General features: G+C 31.7%; 1 protein-coding gene and 1 pseudogene across 2 annotated transcripts; one reads left to right on the forward strand and one right to left on the reverse strand.

Moving 5' to 3' along the window:
• The first annotated feature begins 3,090 nt into the window (after positions 1-3,090).
• On the forward strand, positions 3,091-3,693 carry LOC111282749 (UDP-galactose/UDP-glucose transporter 3 pseudogene; annotated as a pseudogene).
• Positions 3,694-4,513: 820 nt separating this feature from the next.
• On the reverse strand, positions 4,514-10,490 carry LOC111282434 (transcription factor MYB124-like). Of its 2 annotated transcripts, none has more exons than XM_089760484.1 (12): positions 9,807-10,490; positions 9,662-9,708; positions 9,505-9,561; positions 9,287-9,359; positions 8,879-8,934; positions 8,594-8,770; positions 8,320-8,504; positions 7,971-8,116; positions 7,662-7,804; positions 7,371-7,579; positions 7,114-7,259; positions 4,514-5,288 (listed from the first exon to the last, which is right to left on the reverse strand). In XM_089760484.1, exons 1-12 carry the CDS (start codon positions 9,894-9,896, stop codon positions 5,178-5,180), a joined length of 1,440 nt encoding a protein of 479 aa, XP_089616610.1. In that variant the 5' UTR covers positions 9,897-10,490; the 3' UTR covers positions 4,514-5,177. The 2 variants fall into 2 exon arrangements, with proteins under 2 accessions (XP_089616610.1, XP_089616609.1); XM_089760483.1 differs by having other exon boundaries at positions 7,971-8,119.
• Between the last annotated feature and the right edge of the window lie 7,366 nt (positions 10,491-17,856).

The raw sequence follows: 17,856 nt of genomic DNA on the forward strand, positions 1-17,856 counted from the left end.
AGGCAGGTCAATCAAAAAAATATTTCATAAAAATAATCAAGGTTTCAAAATTATATATTTTTTATAAAAAAATTCATAATTTAAAATAAAGAGAAAATTTATTGATATTAAATTTTAACATTTACATTTATTAAATAATATTTTTTAAAAATAATTATATAAATTAATTAAATTAAATTTTGGTTTAAGAATATATGTTTTACGTATTTAATTATAAACGCAAATTTTGGTAATGCTTTACATATTTGTGGATTTTCATTGACTACTGCCTGAGATTAAAAAAAGGGTGTTCATACTTAGATACCCATCATTTTTAGCTTGGGATTTATTTCCTCTTTCTTCCTTAATAAAAAATGGCAAAATCTTTTTTTTTTTTTTTCCTTATGATGAAATTTACCGTTTGGGATTTACTTTAGCTAATTTTGGCTCGTGTGCTCATTTTATGCTTATAGGTGGAGCTTTTAATAATTTGCCAGACAGTTTCTAAATGTGAAGGCATATGCCGAAAATTTCTAAATTATGTTGCACGTGCTACATGTCCAATACATTTGCTTTACTTCTAATTCACCTCTTGCAATAAAAATCCAAGTTTCAATAATGTCACACGAGATTTTATTACCAACTTTGGATTCAAATCTAGCTGCCTTTTGGCTTCTATTTTAATCATTTTAGCTTTACTATGAGTTATCCTTTTGAAGTCTACAAGAGAGAGAAAATATTATTTACGATGATTATATTATAATTATTTATTTATTTATAATTTATTATTATATGAAATTTATCAAAATTTTATATATAATTTATTATTATAAATAGAAAATTTTTATATAATACTTAATTATATTATATAATCTATATTGCTTTGCTTGAAAGCAAAAGATATGCCATTAGGCACATTCCATATGTCCCACATGGCCATATAAGAGTCAAAGATCACTCTCAAAACAGGTCTTATTCATGGCTAATTGGTCACGATTGGCTTCCTCACATTTTACGCAAGAAAGAAACTCTGAGCTAAATATTTCAAACTTTCACTTAAAAGTTTTACAAGGTCAATAATTTTTACAATTTTATAGAAACATTATAAGAAATTATTCGAAACCAAGGTAGGTCCAAAATGTGAATAGATTGCTCATGGTAAAGAATTTTTTGTCAAATGGCATCAAAATATTCTAAAGAGTTTTGAGTTGATATGTTTATCCGTATTCCATAATTCCAATGTCCTCCATTGTTGACATTTCTCTCTCTGATCTGTTCTTTAATTGAGAAGTAAAGACAAACAAAAGGTCAAAAACCCTTTTCTCACCGCCATGGATGGGAATTGGAAAGTCCATGCTTAGCTAATCCATTCATCAGCTTTTTTTGTTCTTATTTCCTGGCCTGCCTGCCTGCAAGCAAAAAGCCAAAACGAGTATCAGCTGGTGTGATCTGCCCCCTGATTTGGTTTCCCAAATAGTAATACAGTACAGATTGACTGTTTCACGTTTTTACATGGTACAAAAGTTTGCCATTAATTTTCTTTCTTGAAAGTTTCTGTTCAGAAGTGTCACGATCATTTTTATATTGATCAAACAAACATGAGTTGACATTGTAACGGTCTTTCCTTGTGCCTCTTTGGAAATTTCTAGGGAAATGACTCAGCTTAAGGACTAATATATTAATCAAGTGAACAAAACCAAGAAAAGAAACAAATTCTTCCAAGAGTGATGACCTGATGAAGATGCATGTCCCCAAACGATAATTGGTTTGAGTTGCAAGACATTGGATTAAATAGAATTAACTGATTGACTTTATTACGGGGTTTAATACATAACGGCAATTTCCAGCCTAAAAAAGTTAATTTAAAGCCGCGTTGCAAGGTAGATACTGCCTGGTGGTGGTGCTGGTGGGTCACGGCTGGTCCCCTTCTGATATGACAACTGATTGGAGGAAGCAGGGCCCAAAACGCTCCTCCCCTCCGTCACGGTAGTGCTGATACTTAAAAGTTGTTTCAACATGCAAGGGACGTGTAAAAACCTTGTCCAGATCCCCATGTTTTAATCTCATAAAAGTCTTCTGTTTGTCGACAATTCTCATTCAGGGTTTGGCCTTGTTGCTCATCAACAACACGTTGAGAAGTTTCTCATGAGCATCCATGGCCATGGGGTCCAGAAAGGAACATCTGTTTAGCCCTTTTCGACAGCACTTTGAGGGCCTGCACTAGGGTTTGCATTGCAGCTGGTAGATTTGGAAGGCTGTTAATCTTCCAATCTATGCGAATCAATGGTAGAACACATGATAAAATTCTTTATAAATGTATCACAATTTATATATTCCATTCTGATTTTTTGTTAGAAATAATTTTGCAGAGATGAGGATGATTATTTCTACCCATCCATTAAACCAAAAAGGAAGAAAAAAGGTAACAAATCCATATATCTAAATGCCTAGATTGGTCAAAAAGCTATATGGTCCCTTAGTTTATGATGTTAAATGTAAAAATGGCTCTCTTTTTGACCTTGCCAAGTTTTTTATAGTATTAAAACACTGTAGAATATATACCTCATCTCATGTAATTGTTGGCTGAAAACACTATAGCAAATGACAGATGATCAGACAGGTGAGCATGGGCTCCGGTGATTGGGGTATAGTATGTAAAAGTTTGAAACGGAGGCCTAAGTAGCTGGCACCTTGAGAAATAAAGTGAAATTTCATTGCTGAAGAACATTTACTTCATGCTTGATCTAAATTATTTTAAGGGAAGGTGGTACCATAACCAGATTCCAGCCCATGAACCAACAATCGTCACATTTTAGCATGGATGCTCAAGCCTGGCTAGATCATGGGCCACTTTGTTCCCTTCACGCCTTACACGAGAACAAACAAACGATGCTGAAAGGCCTTAATCAAAACTACGCTACGAGTTTATGAGTCATGCATGCAGCATACTTAACTTATTACTTCATTTCATTTGAATTCAGAGGGCTGAATATTATTATTTTCTTGAAATGTACATCACGTTTTGGACAATAAACCAAGTATTTAGAAGATAATTGCAACGAAGCTCTGTTCCTCCATTTACTTGCTATGGCCTGTCAAGTTCGCGTAAGTTGATGGCATTATAGATATTTTCGACTGATTTTCTCAGGTTAATTTGAGTTTGTACCACTCAATCTTTTTGGTTTCCTTTCCCTTAAGTATCCAAAAACAAGCGCTTGGGATATCATGTTGGGAATTAACTGGCGGGGTACCATATACAACATAATTTACATGTTTGGATGCCCACAAGGCGGTGGCTTCGAGGCATTGCAATTTTGCAAGCAGCATCCAGAAACTGCTTGGGGTATTTTCCTCTATTGCCTCCGCAGTGCTGTTGGCCAGAATTTCATTTTCCTGACCATAAGTCGATTTGGCTCCTTGGCAAACGCCACCATTACCACCACAAGCAAGTCTGTCAGCATGCATCGTAGTGTCTTCTCTGCTGAGTGGCAATCCGCTGTTACAAAGCAAAGGGTTGTGTTGTCATGGTCTTCTCTGGATTGTCATACCCTCAAGTGGAGGAAATTGCAGACATCGCAGAAAAAGAAAAAGGCCTGAAGGGGCCGGCCCGTAAGAGTTTTGAGCTTTACATTTAACTCTTTTCTTTTTTCCCCTCCGTATTTTTTTAACCGTCCCCTTGTTGTATACAACCATTGCAGCCCGAAGGAAAATGTGAACTTAATGAAACAAAGTTTTTTTTTTTCCTTACTCCCATTAGCAAAGCCTCTTTCCTTTATGGTAAGGTGGGGGGCAGGAGAGGTAACGGGTAAGGGTAACCGTTGCATATCATCAATTGAATAGCTACTAACTACTATTATTTCACTCTGCAATGATAACAGAAATTGCAGAGTGCGTTCCAGAGTGATATTTGGGCCGATAGTTTGCATTATTTGCATGGACTCGGGGTCAAAACAGTCAAACCGCACTTTCCATCGAGAAAGTTTATGGCCAATAAGTTCACTTTATTTTGTATGAGGTTCCCTCCCCCTTCTTTTACCCTTTGCTTTTGCTCTGGTCATAATTACACTTGTCCACCACTATATCTGCTAGCCCACCCATGGATGATCTCCCTTAATAGCAGAGTTCCAACGCTCTTCTTCTGCACATTTGAGATCAGACAGTTTTGGGGAAAGAATGGGGTGATTCATTTCCATGCTTGTTCAGACAAAATGGATGTTCTTTTTCATTCTTCGTAAGTATGTTGCTTTACATTCTTATTTCTTATGTCCCCTTCATTTTTCTCCTCCTTGAAAGAAAGAGAAAATATCAGTGATATGGTCTGGTTTGTGGATGTAATGTAACATAAGCAAATATTAATCTGAAAAGGCTTGCTGTTTCGAGTGTTTTCTGTTCTTCTTGCTCAGAATAATCCATTGCTACCTGCTGCATCATTTTTTGAGCTGTAACAAACTGTCAACTCTTCTGTCTACTTAGATTTCATAATGCATGAATTCAAATTGGTAAAGTTATGCAAGAATAAGAGTCAAGAGCTTAATTCACACCAAAGCCAAAACACATTCACTCAAATCATATCGAGTTTCATTACATTAGAAATCAGGATAGAAAACCACAAAAAACTTATTCTATACCCTCTGCACACCCAACAACATCAAGTGGTTATCCTCCTTTACTATTTCCTTTTTTTTACATCCTCGGTTTCTTTTATCATATGCGGGCAAGTTGCCATTGTATAATTACAATCTAAGGATTTTATATGGTAGGTTCTGTAAAAAATTACAAATCAAGGACAAAAACCTGGATTAAAAGGATAGAAGAAGAGATACCCGAAACCTCTCGGATGAGATGACAAACAAAAGAATGACACACACTAACAAGCACACACTGGTTTTAATGTGAGTATTAAGGTAGTACTCTCTAGTAGGAAAAAAAAAAAGAAATTAGAGGCAAAAAATTAATCGAACTCAGAACATCTTATTGGATCTATCTGAGAAGCTAGAATGCACCAAAACATTCTAAGCCAGGAAGCTGGGAATGCAGATCATTAAATGCCTTGTAAAATTCCAGGCCAAGATGGCTGCAATCCTAGGGAAAAAAATGGGTGAAAACTCAACATGAGCTATGTTGCTCAAGGGACAAATGATGAGATCTGCAGACTATAGATCAATGTTGATTCAGTATAAGAGATGATCAGAGGATTGTTATAGACTATGGAGGAGGACTCGTTTGCAAGGTGGTGGTTGTGAAAGATTATTTGCTGGATTAGGAGAAGGGGACTCCATTCCAAGTGTCTTAAGTAGGAAGTTCCTTTCCTGAAAAAGAAACAAAAGACTTAGTGGTCAGTCTCGTATTAAAGTTTGAGATAATATGCCTATAAGTGTGTGTACGCTTGCATTTCTATGATAGATTAGAAAAAGGGAATAGCAATACAAGCAAAGATAGTGCAGCACTCTATTTTGAGCTTCATATGCTCAAATTTTTAGAGCAAAAGAATATATAACTACAAGGAATTGTAAGAGATCGCAACAATAACTGCACTGAACTAGTATTACCACTTGAGCATGAATAAAATCCTAAAACTTTTTTAAAATAAAAATTCCAGTTAGAAGAATCCTTTCCATTAAACTACCATCCAGACTATTTTCTAGCTGGATGGATGAAAGTATGATTCAGTTAAGTAACTTCTTTTTTACTATCAAGGAGCACCTTGATCAAAGCTCACTTAGGCAATGAAGAGGATTCCACTTGGTCTCACTTAGTTTCTTAGCATTTGTATTAGAGGCTAGACAGGCCATTGTCTTGAGATGATGACATCAAGGCAATAAATGACAGAAATTTTGGGGTGTAGTTGAAGTATAAATGCTCATCTGACTATTAATTAGGTTTTAATGATGAGTTATTAATACTTCTAATAACTTACACATACACAATCATCAATTGGTGGTTGCTTCCTTTGTTAAATGCAGAAAAAGTGGATAACTACAAATAATGAGAAATATTTATGAGTGAAAAAGAAATGGAAAAAGCCTATAACAAAAATATATGTGAGGGTAGAGAGGGAAAGTAGTCTTAGGGTTTTATGCAAGAAACAAAGCTCATATGGAATTTAGTTTTTCAAAAGCACTTTGCGGTCCTCATTATTCTTTAATCTCCCATTTTTTCCCTTCTTCACTCTGTAATCCACTTTTTTTGTTTGTTGAATTTCTTTGTCAATATGGCATGGAAGTTTCTGGAATACTGTATTAGAGAGGATATGTTTATTCTCCAATTTACCTGGCTGATTTTTTCTTATTGTAGTGTTCTTATTTGTGATAGCAGGAACTTGAATTTGACTCTGGTATAAAATTCTGGCCACTTGCATACAAATTATTAACTAGCTTAAGCTTTCTCTTAGATTGAATTTTGACAACTCTAGAAGCTGAACAAGTCTGCTGAACTAATAAAAATTTACTGTATCAACATAGATGTATAGGATTTAGATTGCATTGAATAGGACCTAAAGCTTTTCACGCAATGGAAAGTTCATGGCAGCCACGACCTGCTTATTCTGTCCAATACATTGGTTAGTACTGGCAGAAGCCAAGTCTAATTAATGGATAGAAAATCTTGAGTCACTAAAATGCCTCCCAATGATGCACTTATCAATGGCTTCTTATGCACTCATCCAATTTCTAACAAAATCATTCTACAGTAGTACTTGGAGACAGTTCTAGAAAAGTGGGATCAACAACTATCAGACAAGAATCTAGTATCACCTTCACTATTATCATTTTCATAGATGCTATTATCACTAGCCAATAAGCTACTGATGCCTTGACAGTTTGTTAAGCCAAAGTGCTCCTACCGCTTACTAACAAGTTCAAAGTCCTAGAAATGGTTCAAGCAACCTATCAACAGTGGCTCAGGAGTAAATCAAAGTTCTGCTGCTATTGCTGGTATAAATAGATACATAACTATTAATCCACACGGGTATTATTCTTGGTAGGCTAGACACTAAAACTGCAGATGGAATTAAGCTCTTAAGAAAGACAATACAAGAGCTACTACCTGCTACCGCAAATTTTATTATCTGCTACAGCTCCCACTTCTAATAAAATGGATCTATAGTTGGTAGAATCAACAGTTCAGATAGCTTACACTTTCTGAGAATTTTGGGCTGGGAATTCCTGCTGCTAGAGATCTGAAAAGTGGGGTAACTTGGACGGGGGAACTGAACTCTGCACTTGATGAGGTAGTAGCAACTATAATGTTTGTTTGGACATCACAAGATGGGATTGTCTCGACTGTGGTAACATAAGACATTTTATCAGAAACATCATTTTATCTTATTTATTCATTTTTTAGTCATAAACAAGGTACCCTAGGCATTTACACAAGATATACAATTACATTACCATGATTTGTGTTTGCACTGGAAAGAGCCCCTTTCTCCTCTTCACTCCCACAATTCTGCTCTACAATATGACTTGACAGTATATCCTGGTGCAGTGCATCTATATTAGCTTCAGTTTGTTGTCCTTTTTCCCCAGCCTGATGAGGCATGAGTGTTGACCCTGTACTGTATTCAGAGCTGGCTGGAGATGCCTCATACAGATCAGGTTGCCTAGAACATATTTGATCGTTAGTTAGTGTTGAGTAAGAAACATTACCAAATCTGAATTCAAGTCAACTGATTTTTCAGTTACCTCCAAGATGGTCGAGTTCCCTCATTACTACTCCTTAAATCCTCCAGCAAGTCTTTGAAATCCTCAAGTTCAAAATCAATATCAGAGATCGTACATCTGAAGATGTCATTTTTTTTACTCTGATTCAAAAAATCTTGGAGAATCTGAAAATAACATAGGATGAAGTTTAGGGACATGCAAAACATAAAATGGACTGTTAGTCCCACGGTATTTAAGACTCAGCACTTTACTAACTGTGAAGCTACCCGATTGATAACATTGGATGTTGGTAACACAAAAACATATAGAATATACAAAATTACTTCTCACCATCCAAGCATTTTCCAGACTCTGATCTGTGTTGTCTGTGTTAACTTTCAATGCAAGTGAGCTGAGTAGCTCTGCTTGCTGCATCAAAGCAGTTATCATTGGATCATCCTGTTTGAAAAATGTTCCTTGAATTCTATTATTCTGAGCTGCTAATGAATAAAGGTGAAAGTGAACGTAAGTGTCATATTATGAAGAAGGAACAGAAATAATAAAAGACTGCATGCACAGTTTTGGCTAAACTGCAAAGTGATTAGCTATTGTAAAAAATTCATTTTGTAGATCTGGTGAAAGAAAGAGCAAGAGAAATACAAGTGCCAAAGCCAAGAAATTGTTACTTGAGATGATTTACCATCATCAGAGACCTCTTTAACATTGTTGACTTGAGATTGCACTAACACGTTGATAACATTGTGGAGATTTTGACCCAAAACAGCAAATGGATGTCTTTGCTGCTGATTGATTATTGTTGCAGACACTCTATGTGCTCTATCTCCAAAGTTACAATTTCCAGAGAGATCAGAGATGTGGGATCTCCTGGATTGGGAAAAGAAAAGATTTTAATTTATAAAAGAAACAGAATTCTTAGTCATTACTATGTATATACATCTCTACATCACTGGTACCTCATTCTCTTAACAGGAGCAGTGCATTCGGTTGTTCCATCTGTATTGAACCCATTTCTGAGTAAAATTCTTTTGTTATTTGGGTTTATACATGTAGTGTTCTCCTTTGCTAAGGCTTCATACTTGGCTCTCTTCTTGCACAGTGTAGAGAACCGATTTTTAACAGCATTATCCGTTCTGCATTAATAACATAATCAGTAAAAATTGATAATCTACAACAGAAAATGAAAGTAATGATTGTATAATGAGATCTCTTTTTCCGCAAAGTTTTTTTAATATTTATACCTGCCTGAAACCACCTTTGCTATTTCTGTCCATCGATTGCCAAAGATTTTTTGAGCCTGCAAATCACATTAAGTCATGAGCTCAGTAGCCAAATTCAACGATCTAGAATAACACTTATCCAAACTGAAACTGTGGCTGTTGTTTGCCCTACTTTGGTAAGACAAAAACTATGTCAATTAGCTTATGGTCTGGCCTACCTCTATTTTTTTTTTTTTATGTTTCCAAAACTCAACACCTACTGTACCAGTAATATGCAATACCTTGGTACGACTGATCAATGAAAGTAACATTTCCTCCAAATAAATTACCAAAAAATAAGTTTTTGAAAAATGCATTTGAAGTTCTTTTAAAAACAGTCTGACTCCGTTTAACTTAAATGAAAATAGAGGATATAAAATTATTAATTACCTCACATAAAAGCATATCTTCCTCTGGTGACCATCCCCCTTTCTTGAAATCAGAATTCAAGTATGTGTACCATCTGTGTTTTTATTGTAAGAAATGCATTATATTAGATTAAACCACTTGTAAAAAAAAAGTCAAGCAAATTAATGATCAAACGGATCAAAATAGAAGATTATCAACAAACTTTTTGAAAGCCATGTCATCATCATGGTTTCACCAACCTTCTTCTGCACTGTCTTGTCGTTTTATCCTTGAATTTAGAGGCAATTATCGCCCAGCTGCACTCAAAGAAACACAAACAAACTCCCTCAATTCCATTCATCATTAAAAATGGCTAACACTTTGAAGGAAAAGAACACTGAATGAAAAAAGGCTCACTTTTCAGTTCCATTTAAACTGATTTGTTCACGAAGTATATCATCTTCCTGCAACTCCGGATAACAACTTATCAAATTAGTAAGAACCCAAAACAAAGAATCAATAAATTAAGAAAAAAAACAAAAAGGAAAACAAAGAAGAAGACCTCTTGAGTCCACGTTACTATATGACGCTCCTTCTTCTTGGAATCTTCATTGCTACCTGCTCCAAAATTCTTCTTCTTTATTTCCTGCATATTTTTTTCTTCTCTGTATCTCACAGTCTCTGGTGCCTTGACGCTTCTCCCCTTTTATTAAAACCCAAGTGGCATGCTAAAAAGCCAACCCCTTTTGTGACCTTTATAATAAAAATACACTTGAATCCCTGAAAAAGGAACCAAAGCTTCCACTTCCCTCTCTTTTTTTCTTCTGTCTTTTTTACAATAAAACTCACTGTTGGGTTCAAACGGAATCCTTATTACTCTCAATAACTCTATGCTTTGTCTCCCCTTCTACTCCATTCCTCGGATTCTAACCTTTTTTTTTTTTTTTTCTGTTCTTAGAAAATAGAATCACAAGGTCTCCACCATCCCACCATTTAAATGCTGCTAAAGCTTGAACTTTCTGATTCAAATTTACATGTATATACGTAGACTCGAAAAGGGTAGATCTAAAGTGGAAAAAAGATTGAAACTTTGAAGAGAAAATGAAAAATGCAAGAGTGATATGATCTTTCTACAATGAATTGTATTTTGGGTTTTTGACTGGTTGATTTCACTCTCAAAGAAACTTTTTGAAAGTACTCTCTGCTTTCTTTCAAGGATTTTGGATTTTGTAGGATTTCTTTACTTAATGAAAAAAAAAAAAAGTGGAAAAGCGTTAAAATATTAATTTAAACCAACTTATTCTCACTTTAGGTCTAAATTAATTATACTTACAATGAGATTAGATATTACAAAGATAAAATTAAAATTAATAATATATATTTAGATAAAAATAATGATGAAAATGAAATAAAATATTATAATAAAAAAATCATTAAAAATATTATATTGACATTTATATATAATAAAATTTTTATTCTCTCAAAATTTCTGCGTATATTTTATATATAAAGTTACTTTATATTATGTATAACTATATTTATTTACGTATTTTTTAAATAATTTTGTTATTTACTTATTTATTTGTTTATTATGTTAAATTATAAATTTATTTATCATTTTAAATAAAAGAATAAAAAATTAAAAAAATCATAAAGGGTAAAATTGAAAGAAAATCACGCTGAAAGTTATTTTGTCAAACGGATCCATATAAGTCCAGTCACTAATCAGTAACCACGACTTTAGTGCGATTGAAATAGATCCATCGCATCACAACTGTGCTATTCACATGCTACAAACCTGCTGTCAAAGCGTTTAAATCGCATCTCACCGTACTTAAACGAGGATCCAACGTGGATCCTTAGTGCGCGGGTGCCGGCATGAAGGAGAGTTTGAAAATATTAAATTAAAATTTTAAAAATTCATAAATAAATAACGCTGAATTTCATGATGTTGTGTCAATAAAAGCCTTGCAGACTAAGCCCACTCTGCTCCTAAAGCAAACCCCATTACTATTATCTATTTTTTTAAAATCTAAAGTTTTAATATATAATAAAATAATATAAAAAATACATAATTTAAATTTTGAATAAAAATTATATATAACTTTAATAAAATTTAAAAAATATTTTTATATTTATTATGTCAATACAAATTATGATAAAATAATTTTAAATTTTATTTATATTTAATAAGAAATATTAATAACAAAAATACCTAAATTATTAAAATTTTTTAATAATAATGTTTTTAAAGGATCTTAACGATTTTCGTGACCTAACCTTCGCACTTCTTTCCCAGCTATTTTTTTATTTTTCATTTAAATTCATTGATTTTCTTATTTTGGAGGGTTGATTTTACTTTTCAAAATTCCAAACAATCCCACGCTCTTAACATTCACGTGAACGAAACGCGTGGGTTGACTGGATGGAATGACTAATTCTGTCAACGTGGTTGGTTTTCATTGGGTAGTGACTTCACGTGAATTGTTACCATTATTGGGGGTTGGTTGAATTATTTTTGCTTGTTTAAAATCTCCAGCCAATTTTCTGACACAAATTGAAGGAAGTGAGTCTTATTTTTCATTTTCTTGGAATGGAAAATATAAATGTTGTTTGTTGGATCATTTTTGAAAATTGAAAGTGATTTTTCTGTTTGTGTGTGGGACACTGACTGCATTTTATTTGCTTTTTCACTTAAATGGTGTTTGGTTGCTTTCATTCATTATTTTTCTCACTTTTTCTTTTTGTTTGTTTCTTCATGTGAATAATATAAATCAATTAGATTTTAGAGGAAAAAAAAAACCCAAAATGCAAATCAAAATAGGAAACTTCTGTTTTGCTTATTGTTTGAAAGATTTAAAGAAAAACAACACAAAGATCTTTTGTCTTTTTATAAAGAAGAATATGACAATGTTGCATGCTTTTACCATAAAATTATCTATCATCTAATAAAAAAAGTAATTTAATTTGTATAACATAGTTATAATAATGGTACCAAAGCATAGATATTGAACTTTGAGGTAATTTTTAAAAACACGTGTAATTATATAAAACAAATTCTTTTATCGATTCTATAATCAATCAACGACTCTTTAAAAAAAATTAAATTTAAAATTTAAAATTTAAATTTAAAGATTTTAAGTTCAAATTTTAGAGTTAATAAGATAAGATTTACGAGTTTATATGAGTTGAGAAAAAATTGTCTATCTTCAACGAATCAAGATAACATGATGAATCTTATCATTGTGTTCTTATTATGGAATTTACATTCTCCCGAAAATGTAATTAAGGATTTGATTAATTACCCACTTCTTAAATGAAAAATCCACCACATACATTTTTATTTGATATAACCAGCTAAGAATACACTGAAATGATAAAATTTATTGTCCAAAATATTACAAAAAGTTTTCCCAAATTATCATTTACTATTATTTGTTTTCTTAAATTTCGCCTATGCATTATCCTATTGTCGATCTCAAACCCGAATAAAATGAGGAGAGTTGTGATAAATCGACGACTAATGTAAAATGTAATTAAATTATGATTAGAATTTTTTGTTTTTTAAAATATCATTGACATTTGAATGCCTAAATGTTGATGATGATAGTCTGTCTACTACTAAACTCATAAAGATTTTAGATTTGAATTGAGTTTTAAGAGGTAGACAACCATATTATTATCAAATGAATTAATTAAATGCATTTAAATCACCAAAATACTTGTGTGAAAATCACCCAAATTTGTTTTTTGGTCAACATTATTGTATTAAATATTTTTAAAAAGGTGTATTTAATAGTACAATTACTAGTAAAATGTTTAAATCATACTTTTCAATTTTCACTTGATTGGAATTTAATTCAAATATAATTATGTGTGGCCAACCTTGTTAGGCATTTCAAACTTAAGTTTTCCCCACAAGTCAATTTTTTTGGCTAATACATTCTTTTGATAGAAAACTACTTAACTTCAAAAAAAGTTTCAATAAATCAAAATTCAAGCAAGTTTGTTATCTAGAAACATTGTTTCTTCATTGCAATAAACAGGTTTATAGTAATAGTATATATATAAATACATAAATAGCATGCCAATAACAATTTTAAAAAAAAAAAGAGTTGAAATTATTATAAACATTGCGACATAAAGAGTTTATAGATTGTAATTGTTTTGAATAAATTACCATGAATTTTGAAACATCACGAGCGAGATTAATTTAAAATCATCATATCCTATATACGATGTTTTTAATAACATAATCGCATATCTTTCAATAATTTTTCAAGAAAATTTGATTCATGGAAAATACGAAATTAAAACTCAAAATACTCTTTGAAAATAGTTTTATGTTTCTTCATAGGAAGCTATAACATTTTATATACAATGATTTTTATCTCTATATGGTATATGCATATTTTGTATATATATATATATATATATATATATATATATATATATATATATATTCAACCATTGTAACAGACACTCGTGTATTAGAAAAGAAAAACATGACTCCCACTTTCAAACACATGCACGAAATATAAACCAAAATCAAAATTTTCAAAAACTTTTCTCAATAATGAAGTGACCCAAACCTAACTATATTCAATCCTATACGTTAAAATTTGAACATTATTAAAGTGATCAAGTTGAAACCCACAAAAAAAAAAAAGATTTTTATCATTGGAATTATATTAATTAATTAATATTTAAAAAATACAAAAATATAAAAATATAAACCTTAGACGCTTGTTGGAGTTCAAAGCTCATCGAAACCGTAAAATTTTTTTTACAAAAAATTTATATAGATTGCTCAATCTTTTGATTAAAATAAAATATATTATATTTAATAATTTAAAAAAATAATTACAAATTATACATTTGATATGATTTTAATAAAAAATCACTGATATTATTCAAATCCAAAATTATTTATATTGAAAAGAATGATCAATTGAATAACCTCTTGTTGGTAACCCTATAATCTGTGGGATAACGTTGTCTTAGATATTCACTTATTATTTCTCAATTAAAACGGTTTTACCAACTTGTTTTTGAGAGCCAAGTGGACAAGGAAATAACAAGACATGTGGATCGAAAAGAGGTGGGGAAGAACCGTCTTATCTAACTTTTAAAATCAAAATTGATGGGACTAATGGTGGGAGCCAAGCCAACCCCCACAAGACAGAAACGTTACAAATGACAAATGTTATTGGTGTCTTTCTTGATAGCAAAATCTCCCTCCAAAAAGGTCTTGATTCAAGTAACATAGCCCCCTTATGTCTAGTCTTTGTTTATCTTACATATATATGGACGATTTGAAGCAAAAGGATAGGTTATATAAGATACCACACTTTAATCTTAGAAAAAAAATAACAATAATAATGGCATAAAGTCTTTGCATAAATACTAAAATACTTTATAAACTGTTCTAAGTGGGAAGATATAAAAAAATAGACATAAAGAGAGGGAGGGGGGGAGAGTCGGTGATATATTTGTCCCAGAAGCAGCCATCAAAGAGCAAGACGATCCAGAAAAAGACCGACCCTGTGGAACCCTATGCAAAAGTTTCAACTGCTATGGCTTGCCTTAAAACAGTCTTTTTATAAATAAACTTTCAAAAGCTTTCAAAAGCAAAAAAAAAAAAAAAAATCTATCACCAAAGCAATAGCATAGACACACCCAATGAAACCATCATCAAGCTGCCCTATAGCCCCTCCTTATTTTCAAAGAGAAAAGAAGGAAAAATCTCCCTCCTTTTTCTCCTCCCATTATGCCTTAATTTTGTCAGTTTTCCATCGGCTTTTGATTGAGAGTGAAACATTAAACTTTAGTCATCTCTCTTGTCCTTGCTCAACCCTATCCCTATAGTAAACTACATGCTAATAAGATGATAAATGTAAATTTTTTTGGCGCATTATCATAATTTTGATATGAATAATTGAACAATCTATTAATCTTTAGATTTTACGAGTCAAGACAATTGTTTTTTTGGTAAAAGATAATCTTAGACCTATGCAGCTAGCAGTTTTTCTTGCCCCATGGACCCAGTAAACGTGTTAAAAAAGTACATTACGTTTTAAATTTACTTCAACATATATGGCTGGCTTGGCTGGACATCTCGATTAACATGGAGATTTTTCTACCCTTTCCTATAGCTAGCTTTATTAGATTTTCTAGTGCATGTCATTGTTGTAGGGAAAAGGTTCTATGTCCTTAATAATCAAGGGTTGGATTTAAAAAATATTTTATTTTAAAAAATAAAACCATAGGGTAGACCATGCACTAAGACCTAGAGTGAACAATATATCTCACAATCGATTAATTATTTATTATATTCGAAAGATGGATCAATTTCAAAGTTTCAATCAACACAATGTCATGTTAGAGATTTTGTTATATATAAACTTGATGAGTAATTAATATTACTAGTATAATAAAACTCGATCGATCATAGGGGAATTATTAGTAGTCTCAAGATATTGGCGCAATTAAAGGCAATAGGGTCCCTAACAAAGAAGGTTGATTGATAAAATTTTCCATGGCCACCTTGAAGCGACTTTGCAAGAATAATTAGAGATAAGACTAACCATACATAGTGGATTTCCTCTAATAATATAGGCACACTACTATTCTTTGTTAATTTTATCATTATGTTTGGTTTAAGACTTCAATGCGTCTTATAGGATATTTGATATTTATTATATGTGAGATAACACCACACTAATACCCTATCACATGTAGGTAAAAATGAAAAAAAATCTATTACATAATAGATTTAAAAAGTATAACAAAAAAAAAAATTGGCTTTGATACTATATTAAACATTCAACTTAAAATCAACTGGCTATAAGTGGAATGATATAATCTGAATATAAGATTATAAAAAATTAAATATTCATTAGATGTGAGATAATACCACACTAACAAGCTCTCACATAAGCTAAAATGAAAGAAACCTATCATGATACAGATTTAAAAAGGGCAACAGAAAAAATTTTTAACTTTGGTATTATATTAAATATCAAACTTAAAATTAATTGATAGTAAGTGCATGAATTCAACTTGAATATAAGATTAAAAGAAATTAAATATTTATTAAATATGGGATAACACCACACTAATAAATTAAATAAATATTGTTCTAAGCAAAAATGATATAATTTTTTTTACAAAGCAGATCACAATTTGAAAATATAAAAAAAAAAATTACAAATATTAAACTTTGAATTTCAAATTTATTGAATATCACTTTTTTAAAATAACTGCATAAATTAATTGAATCAAACAATAAGTTTCAATGATATATTTAATTATTATAGCATTGTTAATAAATTTATAGGTAATCAAGTATAAAGAACAGGGGCAATGCTATTTCTTGGCAAAGAAGGGGATACAAAACATTACAATGTATATATATAGTTCAAGATGTAATGATAATTTCCACTAATTATATACTTAATGAAAATCTAAACAAACACATAAAAGAATGATGGAGGTAGTGGTGGGAGAGGCCCAAGTTCCCAAAGAGATTGGTAGTTGATGAGATGGTGTGGGAGTGGCCGGTGTGGCTCTTATTTTTCATCTTCTTTTGATGAACTTCTCATCATGCCAAGTAGAGCGTTCACCTAATCAATTGCTGCTAGCCATGTGTCTCATCCACTCTCTCTGCCTTTTTTTTTTCTTTTCGTCTTTCACTTTAATAACAGGGAAATTAAATTAAAAAGCACGTGGGCCTTTTATAAGCTCCCATTTCTCAACGTAAAGAAAATATGGGAATGATTTAAGTAGAAAATATTCAATGAGCTTATCATAACATGTTTCTTGTTGCTTTGCTTTTAGCCTCTTAATGTATAAGCCGAGTGCTGCTTGCTTAATCAATAGACTCTAGCTAGGTCATTGTATGATTCTACCCTCAACTGTTATGTTTCTTTGATTTGATTTTCTCTTTTTTTTTTTTTTTTTTACATTGTTTAATTTGCTTTAATTTCTATGTTTGGAGGAAAAAGAAGAAAAATGGAAGGAATGAGAGAGGTGACAAAAAAATGAGAGAAAATAAAGTTATTTTTCTGTCTTTGTTTTTAAAACGAAGGATGAAAAATAAAAAATAAAAAAAAAAGTTGTAAATAAAATTAAATATTTTATTCCCCTCCTATCAAATGAAGAAAAAAGTGAAAAGAAAATAAATTTTTATTTCATTCCCTTTGATTTTTTTTTCTTCTTTTCCTCCTACCAAACAAGTGTAAATGATGATCTAGATTTATGATCAAGCCCTACCTCTATAATTTCTATTAAGGGCAAATTAAACAATGACACTGGTGGAAAAATAAAGAACATAAAGCTTTGATTTGAGTCTTTAACATATAGCTTGAGTAATGAACATTTTCAACTAAGAGCCTACGTTGTTTGATATGTTAATCTGGTTTAATTTGGGGCCATGTTTTCGTTAATCAAATTCAGGTTCATCTCCTAAGACCTCTTTTGCCTTATACATGGATGAAAAAGTTACACTTTTACAATTTTTTTTCCAATTGAAAGGGTCCATGATCAATACTTTTAGTTTCATTTTTTAAAAGGGAATATCAGAAAAGAAAATTAAAGAGATCAAGACAGAA

The sequence above is a fragment of the Durio zibethinus genome, chromosome 5 (genome assembly GCF_047325235.1).
Source record: "Durio zibethinus cultivar Kanyao isolate XHJ-2024 chromosome 5, ASM4732523v1, whole genome shotgun sequence".
NCBI lineage: Eukaryota > Viridiplantae > Streptophyta > Magnoliopsida > Malvales > Malvaceae > Durio > Durio zibethinus.